At 42.4% G+C, this 11,119-nt stretch overlaps 1 protein-coding gene across 1 annotated transcript; it reads left to right on the top strand.

Moving 5' to 3' along the window:
* Window positions 1-418: 418 nt before the first annotated feature.
* On the top strand, window positions 419-10,858 carry gata3 (GATA binding protein 3). Its single transcript, XM_084701728.1, is given in 7 exon segments — window positions 419-634; window positions 761-1,119; window positions 2,315-2,827; window positions 5,213-5,358; window positions 7,219-7,344; window positions 10,036-10,210; window positions 10,213-10,858. Coding segments are annotated over 6 exon segments (1,308 nt in total). The 5' UTR covers window positions 419-634; window positions 761-881; the 3' UTR covers window positions 10,323-10,858.
* The last annotated feature ends 261 nt before the right edge of the window (window positions 10,859-11,119 follow it).

Here is an 11,119-nt window from a genome sequence, read left to right on the forward strand (position 1 = left end):
ATTATTTTTGGCCTATTATTTTGTATTATAATGAATGGCAATGTTTGCACAGCATAAAACATTCTTGCAGTTCTTGGGTCATCTTTCCTGGCCCACTTTATTCAATTAGGGCGACAAGGGCAGGCCCCTCCCCTCGTGATGATACTGACAGACCCTCTTTAAGTTGCGTCGCGCCACAGCTGTCTGCAAGCATTGGCAGCCTGGCGCCATTCTGAAAGAATGCCTTCACTGTAAAAAAAAAAAATAGAGAGAGAAAAACTGAGCGAGAGAGAGACATACACACTGGGACGGACTGAGTTCAGAGAGAGCGAAGAGAGAGAGAGAGAGAGAGAGAGAGAGAGAGAGAGAGAGAGAGAGAGAGAGAGAGAGAGAGAGAGAGAGAGAGAGGGAGGGAGGGAGTAAATGGAGAGGGTAGCCACTGCGCACAAACAGAGATTTGATCTGTGAGTTTAACTTCGGTGCTAGTCAGTGTGCAGTAAGCCATCTACTGCAAACAAGCTTGCTTCTAAACATACCTCAACAACTTGTTGAGTCGGCTTAAACATTTAACTTTCCGTGGAGAAGTTGACGACTTTAAGTAGGACTGGATACAACTTTGGACCTATTTATGACAACGAATCTGCAACATTTTAATGTATGTTAATTTTACATTATCTTCATTAAATGTATCGTTTGGCAAATTCATATGTGAGTCTCTGACAAATGCTCGTATTATCGGGGATTTAGAAATAAACAAAGACGCTCTTCTGTTTATCTCCAGGTGAACGAAGGTGACGACGGAACCTGTGGATTTAACAAAGCAGGATTTTGGACAGATAATTTTTCGTATTTCTTGACCTGTATCGTTTCCCCCCGCTGTGCATGAACGTTTGCTAAAAGCAATGGAGGTAACCGCGGATCAACCACGATGGATGAGCCATCATCACCCCGCGGTGCTAAACGAACAGCATCCCGGTTCGCACCACCCGGGCCTTGGCCATTCATACATGGACCCTTCGCAGTATCCCCTTGCTGACGATGTGGATGTACTGTTTAATATCGATGGACAGGGAAACCATGTCTCTCCATACTATGGAAACTCAGTCAGAGCCGTCCAGAGGTACCCACCTCCTCCACACAGTAAGTAACTTTGTTTTGCACGTATTATAAAAGTTTGGTCCGTGAATTGTTTCAGTCAGGTTGTGTAGTGATATGTGTATTTGTAAGTGTATTTGACTGTGGCCACACTTGATTAGGCCTAAGTCATACAAAAATTGCAGCGAAGACTTCTGAAACTATATCTCAATCAGTTGTAATTTTCCACTTAGACTGATTACTATACGCATTAGTACAAATTAGGAATCACAATGCGCTGTAATTCAACTTCAGTTGTTTATGTACATTATTTAAATATCACTTCCTTTTGTCAAGACAGCTAATGCTTAAAACTATAATGCATCTGCCGTTCAGCTCGAAGTTTTGTTTGTCTCTAAACTAACGAATATGTGGATATACATCACGTCAGGCCCTACTGAAACATAATGGTGCTCAGTTAAACGAGACTGTGAGAAATAATGTTTTTTGTTTTTGTTACCACATACATGGTATGTTACAGGTCAATTACATGTTAAAGCGAACAGAACAGACTTAATAGAGCTATTGCTCGAATTTATTGACACGACTTCCTGGACGGTAGCGAATCACGACACGGTCTCTAGCGAGGTCTCACTATTTTACACACTATATCCTAACAAGTAGGGCCTACGTGCTGAACAAACTGTGACAACAGAATCAATGGCTGAATTTAGGGCAATGAAAGAAACTACATAATCTGAGGTAGACAAATCCCCAAATACTCATTCCAACCGTTAGACCTGTTGCAGTATTGATATTTTCGTATAAGGCTTTGTTGTAGTCTATCATGTTAGGTTACAATCGAAAGGGTAATTTAAACTTTATCCATTGGAGTGTCAGTGTCTTATTTTGACCTGCACCATCTCATATATCTAAATTGTATCGTTGAAAGGGGTAATTGAATTAGGTATACAAGTATATTCCTATTTATCTGGTGGTTTCCCAACCTGAATGTTTAACGACTTGAAGTTAACTATCTGCTGATTAAAACGTGTTGTATGGTCACTCATGTACTGGCCTTATGTCATATCTTTAGCTATCAGTTATCATCTGACTTACTTGACATAATAGGGTTAGGGTTAGAAATAATAATAATAATGAAATTTCAAAGAGAAACACCAAGTGCAATGAAATGATTCAGTCATTTTGCATTGTAGATACAATGTTTGATGGTCCTGTTCTGTTCTCTGTTGCCTAACAGGTAGCCAGGTGTGTCGCCCCTCTTTATTGCACGGCTCTCTGCCGTGGCTTGAAGGAAGCAAAGGCATCGCCCCGCACCACAGCACTTCTCCGTGGAACCTGAGTCCTTTCCCCAAGACTTCACTGCACCACAGCTCCCCCGCTGGGCTCTCCGTCTACCCGCCGACATCCTCCTCCTCGCTGTCCGGTGGCCACTCTAGTCCACACCTCTTCACGTTTCCCCCAACTCCACCGAAAGATGTGTCTCCAGACCCGGGGATCTCCACCCCGGGCTCCAGCTCCGGCCGCCAAGAGGATAAAGAGTGCATAAAGTACCAGGTTTCCCTGGCCGAGAGCATGAAACTGGAGTCAGCTCACAGCCGGGGCATGGCACCATCCGCCCACCACCCCATCGCTACATACCCATCCTATGTCCCTGAATACGGCCCCGGCCTCTTCCCACCAAGTAGCCTGATAGGTGGGTCATCTTCTAGTTATGGTTCCAAAACAAGACCAAAAACAAGGTCCTGTTCAGGTAGGCGTGCGCTTTATTATATTACCATTTGATTTAACATTTAACCAAGTTCACAGAATGCTCCTATGATAGATATCTAGTCCCAATCTGATCAGATCATCAGTGATCATCATAACGATTCTTTCTCTACACGACCAACCTCTCTTATTGGACTTGTAACATGTTTGGGCCATGGGCACAGTTGACAGTCAGAAGGTCTTTCCTGATTCTTTACTGGCCAACATATTTTACTCAACATTATATAGGCCTATCTAAATGTTGTTTCCGGGGTTGGAAGATTTGTATGTATTTCATGATTTGTGAAATCATCAATAGAGGATTGAATCGACATGCACAGCAATGACAATAATACTACCACAAATATAATCAGTTAATATTATAGTAATTTTAGTTTTCCTTATTCAATTGATAATATTTTAAAAATTATTTTTACTTTGCAGACTAGTTTTAGACTACTTGACACCAGTCTAAGTATTCATTTTTGTTATGTTTGTGGTTGCACTTAAAAGGGCAGTGATTTATGAGGCATATCACTTAGCGACTAATTCAATTAAGCAATTTAAAGCACATTCCACTTTAAAAAAAGGTTTTCCATTTCCCAATGTAGAATAAAGTACACTGAATGATATAACATCCTTATTTCCAATTACTTTTGAACAGTTATGTGCCCATGCTTAAATAGATACATCAGTTTTATTTATTTTTCACTTCTCGTTTTCATAGAGAGAAAGGGACACAGCTCTGACCGAGGCCTCCGTGCCTGCATGGCTGTCTCGCGCCAGTTTATATGTTTAAGATAATCCCATTACTGTCAGACTGGTGCACGCGACAGTTGCATTGTTTACCCAGCGCCAGTAACTTTGATGGAGTCCGGATGCTGGGCTGCATTCTGAGGGAATAACGAGTGAGCACTCGCTGTGGCCGGGTGCACAACAGGCGAGGGGGATATTAGTCAAACACGCAGGGGTAATTATTTTAAAGGTTATTCCGGCACCGCTCGAACCCAGTTATCTGTAATGAGATTAATATCAGTGCCACATGCTTGGCTTATATTAAAACTCTGGATTAGTCGATGCATATCGTCAGGCATATTCAGTAGCGTATTTCCTTCGCATGAATACAAACAGAAATATGTATAATTTGTGAATAATTTTATTAATTTAGGGATATGTGTGCTGCTACTTATTGAGCATTTACATCTCTATTCAGTCGTCTTAATCGCTTCTTTATTAATGGGGTGATATCAGGGTATGTGCTTCCAGTGCAAAAGTGCTGTTTTACAGAAAGCAAACAGACAAGCCGAAACCGTACAGTGGTCTCCTTTAACCCGGAACACGCATTACGCTATGCAAAACCGGTGGTGGCATATTCTCACAGGGCCATTGTGTAAAATACACATATTTTGCCGCATTTACCGTCCCCTCAATTTAAAATCAGTACCGATTCAACGTCATCGGTGACTACAGAGGCCCATACTTCTCTGTCAGATAAAATCCAGAAGTGACTCTAAAGAAGTGAAGCGGTTTTTGCAAAAAAAAAAGGGGAAGTGCAGATTTGTAAATCGCAAAGGCACCACGTACAATACTCCTTCTATATTACAGTACGCGCATATGCTTTCAAATAATCTTGCCGCAGTGCTCGTTGTTTCAGTTTCATTGACTAGGTCCCGGACACAAGACCCTAATGAAACTGCTGTGCGCGTCTTACCTGTCGGTGTCACTAGAGCGGTGTCAAACAAGCCTTTATATTTTCTTGAACATTTAGACCATAACACATTTAGATGATTAATACAATTATTATATTGTTAAGAGAGGTTGTGTTCGTGAGAGAAAATTTGTTTTATTTCGCAAGATAAATTCCAGAAATAATGTGGTGTGAATTGAAAACAGATGATAACATCTGCAGCCAACTTGATTTGTTTGCCGTTCATGTACAGATGCTTCCATTTTGTAAAAATAATAAAAGAATAGATCTACAACTAGAAGTCCTATAAATGATATACAACTGTCTAATATTCGGAATCCTATTCATAAAAAAATATTTTTTTGGTTTGTTTATTTTTGTTGTTACATTATTAATGCTATTGTTACAATTATTCTGTTTTATGTTTGTGTACTATTCAGATATATTTTGATTGTTATTACGTTTCATGATGATGTAGTATAGCCTACTGATGCTTAAATAAATAAAATACATATAATCAAGAACAAAAGGAAATATGTAAACAACGACGTTGTCTACTTTTCCCCCTTTGCTTTCAACAATTTAAGTCAAATTGACTACATATGTTGTTTGAAAATATTGCCTAAATTATGTTGTGAATAGGGGCACACTGACCTCGGCGTTCTCTCCATCTCTCTCTCTATGTATTGTGTCCTTTTTCAGAAGGTAGAGAGTGCGTTAACTGTGGAGCCACGTCGACCCCGCTGTGGAGGCGGGACGGCACGGGTCACTATTTGTGTAACGCCTGCGGACTCTATCACAAGATGAACGGGCAGAATCGCCCACTCATCAAGCCCAAGCGACGACTGGTATGTTTCTGCCACCTTGTATTGATGACACTTCCGTCTCTCTCTCTTTCTCTACCCAGGAAGAAGTGTTAGCTGCAGGAAATTGACTCGCCAAGTGCAGGTCTCACTTCTTTTAGATATAATAGCAAACTGCACAATGATTGTTATTGTTATGAATGATATTATATCATTTTATGATTTGCTTCATCCTTATTTGCATATGGCCTATCCTACACCACAAAATGGTTATTTTTCATATCAATAACAATAAAATTACAAATAAGGATCGGTAGCTAACTTAGGCCTTTAGGCCTATTTATTACATGCTATTATTAGTCCAAGTATGCCATGGGATATAAAGTGGAAAAAAAGCAATAGTATTTAGTCTAATATCAAACAAAAAAACAAAAATGTCCGTACATAGGCCTAGGCCTAATTATTTGTGTTAAGCAAAACTCTGCATCAGGACTTATTTGAGGAGAATTCCCCAAAAGTGCTATGCAGTTTCTTTTTATATTTGCCTAATACATCTAATAATGTAAAGGAAAAACTTTCGAGGCAGTAAATCGTTCGCATGGACTGCTATTTTAGCAGCTCACTCCTGCTCTATCCCTTCTCTCTCTCTAATGTGAAAACCCGACTTCCCAGGAAAAAGCTGCCGGATATCTGAGCAGTGCAGATAAGTCGCTTTTAACAACATAGCCCGCTTCCCCAGTCTAAACATGAAGGGGAGCGGGGTCCGAATGAGCTCAAGGAGCTGCCCAGGGCACGCAGGAGTCACGACTAGATTGTTCTTTTCAGAGTTTAGGGAATCTTTGCAGAATATTCATAAACGGCAGGAGAGAGATGGGATGAAGATGGATAGAGTAGACAATAGATACAGAGAAGGAAATGAAAAACGAGTAGCCCTTTAAAAGTGGGCATGGGCCTAGATTTCTGGGCATAATCATGTATAGGCCACGCTTTGTTTGCGCGCGAAATTCATTATTCAAGTCACACTTGAGCATAGGGTATGAGGTTACCAAATGTGAATAATCAGACTTCACTCTAAGATATAATGCAATGTATTTCGTTGTCGATGGTAGTGTGTCCTCTTCGGTCTTCACGTCTATTGATTGTTTTAGAGATTATAACATCAATGTCAGATCACTCATGCTGGCCACAGCCGACTGGCGTGTAGCCTAAATGTGAAGACATTTTCGCCAGACAGGTCGAAATTAAGCTATGTCTTATCTTAAATTCAAATCAGCTCATAAAATCCAGCCAAATTTCAATTATTTGTGTAACATTAGGTTAGGCTTCTTGGGAATTAAACGTAACGTCTATCAGTAAAACCTCATCCATAGGATCACTAGGTCCTTTCAAGCAGTAGGCCTGGCCTACATCTATTTTTAAACATAATTTGACATCACTTATAGTGGAGATTACTCTAATAATTTAATATAGCATTGGTTTACGGGCACATGTGTGACATGAATAAAGGACAACTTTAACAGATTTTGATACGTTTAAAGTTACTTAATTAAAAAACTGCTGAGGTTGACCTTTAAATATATCTACCAAACCAACTGTTGGGCTACTTAGACATTTAACTGGAAATGTAATCACATTTAATAGGTCCCATTCAAGCCAATGCTTTTATGTCTTCTGTAAATATTTACTCTTGAGAGAGTATGTGCGCATGCATAAAGCTATTTTTAGTCTCCAGTCAACGCAGCTCTGTTTTGAAATTTCTGTATTTTTTTAAAACTATTTTCAGCCACTATACATAGCTTTGAGAACGTCAATATGACACTTACCATTCTAAATTCAATAAATATACTTACATATATTATACAAAGTATTTTTGACTGACGTTTTTTCACTCTGTTTTTACTATAGTCCGCAGCAAGACGGGCAGGGACATCGTGTGCAAACTGTCAAACGACCACGACGACACTTTGGCGGAGAAACGCCAACGGGGACCCCGTGTGTAACGCTTGCGGTCTATACTACAAACTGCATAATGTAAGCAATACAGCTGCCTGTACATTATAGTAAGATATCTACTAACTTATCTAAGCATGTCCTGTGTCTCATGTTTCTTCCCTTTCTTATTTAATTTTTATTTCTGTTCACATTCATTCTTTCTTTTTTCTTTATTCATCTTTCATAGCGTACACTACTTATAACGTCCCTCAGATCGACATTTTTATACAGAGCTTGAAACATTTATAGCATTTTCGCCTATTTGGAATTGGGGGCACTGGCGAAAAGACATATAATGCATATGATTTATTGGCAGTAAGTATGAATCTAAATGTAGAGGAGCCGAATTAAGCCCACAGCCTGGCTTTAGAATATTAAAGAAGAGCTTAATTAAAATTCGATTAATTTTCAGGCCGATTTTATTTTAGGCCTTTGGTTCTACCCGCATGTGGGAGTAAAAGGCCCCCTCTGACCACCAATCCCTCTGATTCGTTTTGGGGCGTGAGGTGGTTACTGCCTCGCCACATCATTTCACAACCTCAATCTGTGGACCCCAAGGACTTGTCCACCCCCCCCTTCTCTCTCTCTCTCTCTCTCTCTCTCTCTCTCTCTCTCTCTCTCTCTCTCTCTCTCTCTCTCTCTCTTCAGCTCAGTGAACTGCATTTTTTATATTACAATACAAATACAAAAAACTTAACAATGTTATTATTATTATTGTTATTAGTATTGCTATGCTATTACTAGTCCATTACATTTCCCCATAGATGGAGAAAGATAGGCAGGACATTTCCTTCAGAGTCGATCTGATGAAGGTAGTCTGTATCCCATATCCTTACTCTCAGGCCAAAAGTATCCATGTACGTTCTCCCACTTGTCACGCAAACGCTCCCTGTTAAATCATTTTCCTATGTTGCGTTTGGCAGATTTCCTAAGACTAAAGAAAGCGTTTTGGCGTTAGATTATCAAGACAAATAAAAATATTTCCCAGTTACAATGGCATTTGAACTGACCCTGACCTCCATGTAATTAGAAATGAGTTTGTTTTGGGTAAAGTAATTTTTCTGTTGCTTTTTTGCTCACTTTGACATGGATGCCACATTTGACATGGCCTGCTACCCTAGCCTGCATCTTGTCCATGGTGGTAGCACTTGAGAGATGATCAGCAATAGCACTAAATGTAATCATTGAGTGTAGAGCCAACAAAAATGCCTATGACAACAAAAGAAGTTGCTTCTGTGTTGACACCCAAATCACAGCTCCACCTGCCCTGTACGTAGACTTCCTCTGACAGAGTGCAAGCCCACTGCTCACCTTTCCCTCCAGTGGGAGTCAGGGTGTATGTGGTCAACATGACATCACAGGACCACAGATTCATGTGGTTTCAGGTTATGCGACATTTGGAGCTGTGCTATTTACTTTGTGGTGGTCAATGTGTTGAACGCTATACTGTTTGGGCTTTGTTTGATGTGTCGGGGGAGGAAGATGAGAATAGGTTTGGTGTGCCTGGGGTTTCCTGTGCTGAAAGGCAGGCACCTGAGCATCAAAGCCTGGCCCGGGCCTAAAGAAGCCCATCCCAGCCCAGCCTAGAAGGGAAGCAGAAACATCTCTGTGTGCACGTTCTGTGCACACGTTCTGTGCACACGTTCACAGTGAAACCACATGGTTCAGGGGCCACAGCTCTCTGCCCTGTGCTAATCATCTAGGCCACTCTGATTAGAGAGTCAGCGGAAAATGGCAGATTCTCAGAGCACAAGTTGGGGCGAAATCCCCGTCCCCATTTCCCAGGGAAGCGGACCTAAAGATCAGGGAAGCAGCCGGCCTCATCCACCTCCCTTCATAATCTTGCCTAGAGCCGGAATTCCATCATCCGGCTCTCATTCCGTGCTAAACCTGTGCTGGAATATGACAGGCTGGGCCATTTTGGCCAGGAGCTGGCCAAGCGGCAGCAGCGATGCAGGGTGGAGGGTGGAGAGGCGGACTTGGCTGGAGCTGGTCGTCTTCATGGCCATGTGTCTCTGTGGTCGGTTGGTTAGGGCTTGGCTGCCAGACTCTCCATTTCATTTTTACTCTCTCACTTTCTCCATATCTCTCTCTCTCTCTCTCTCTCTCTCTCTCTCTCTCTCTCTCTCTCTCTCTCTCTCTCTCTCTCTCTCTCTCTCTCTCTCTCTCTCTCTGTCTCTCTCTCTCTGTCTCTCTCTCTCTCTCTCTCTCTGTCCTCCCTGGCATGGCCATGGCCTCAGATCCAGCTTAAGGGAATCAGCGTTTCAATCCAGCCAAACGTGGACATGTCCTGACACTCATACACACACACACAAAGACACACACATATAAAAACACACATATACACACAGACATACACATACATCCTCCATCACTCCCTTTACTGCCTAACAAAAGGAAGGCCATATTTCCTTCATAATCGGACTTCATTACATATCATTGTCTCTCTGACTACCCCACCTCACTCAATCTGAATCCTTCGGATGGGCCTCTGACATATTTTCTTGTTTATTTCTCCACAAATTCATTGTTTTCCTGTCTGTACTTGTTTTACACCTGATCTAAATACACAGAGAAACATCAATGCAGTTATGTTATGTTCAGACGCTATATGACCTCTGCGTCTGTCACTAACCTCCAGACAGTCGTTAAAAGACCTTTCTAATGACTGATAAACATAAAATGTACATGTTGTGTGTTGACCTTTGTCCATGTTGCCTCCTCCCCCAGATTAACCGACCTCTCACCATGAAGAAGGAAGGCATACAGACCAGGAACAGGAAGATGTCCAGCAAGTCAAAGAAGAGCAAAAAGTCCCACGACAGCATGGACGACTTCTCCAAGAGCCTGATGGACAAGAGCAGCTCGTTCAGCCCGGCCGCTCTGTCCCGCCACATGTCCTCCTTCCCCCCTTCTCACACTCCGGCCACATGCTGACCACCCCCACGCCCATGCACCCATCTTCCAGCCTGCAGTTCGCCCCCCACCACGGTAGCATGGTCACAGCCATGGGCTAGACTCCCCCCCCCCCCTACTACCACTCCCTCCTCTCTCCTACCTGGGGCAACATTCCTGACACCGATCCTCCAATCTCCTCTCCCGTACCCTGATACCTCTGCTACTCTGCCTCCCTAGCTGAATGACAACCTAACTGCTCTCCGCTCCTCCCCTCTCCTGCCGCTGCTTCGCCAGCGAGCCTATCATGTTCTGACCTCAACGTGAGAGTGAGACAGGCTTTAGGTTCCTATCACTTCAGTTTTACTAGTATTTTTTTATGAATCAAATACAAAACCACCTGTCTGCTGTGTGAAAACTCTGGCAGACCGACTTACTGACTGCTGTTTTCCAACGCTTGGGAAGATTTGTCTCCTATTGAGGAGAAAGGAAAGAGCCTGTTCTCTAACCTTCACACCTTCTAGTAGACTGTTCCAAATCTCACAAATCCGGAATTTTATTTGTGTACAGAAAAGCCATTTACGCCGTCTCCCTCCCCAGCTCTCTACTCCTCACCACACCCTGTATGACAGGACCCTGCCCCCCCCTTTCCCCCCTCCTTGCCCCCCCCCCTCGCCCCCCCCTTGCCCCCATCCCCCACAACCACCCACTTCCCCTGTCCCCCATTCCCCAACCCCCTTCCACACAACCTCCCTACAACCAAACCTGTGCTGTGAGAGGAGGAGACAAACATTGAATATATTTGTACAAATTGTATGAAATACAGTACATTTAATGAAGACTTTTTGATTCAGTAAGAAAAAAAAGCTAAAAATGCCCCCTCGGGCAGCTAAAGACCAGAAGGGTACGAGTCACAGAT

This window comes from Hypomesus nipponensis, chromosome 7 (genome assembly GCF_054491055.1).
Source record: "Hypomesus nipponensis isolate SF chromosome 7, ASM5449105v1, whole genome shotgun sequence".
Classification (NCBI taxonomy): domain Eukaryota; kingdom Metazoa; phylum Chordata; class Actinopteri; order Osmeriformes; family Osmeridae; genus Hypomesus; species Hypomesus nipponensis.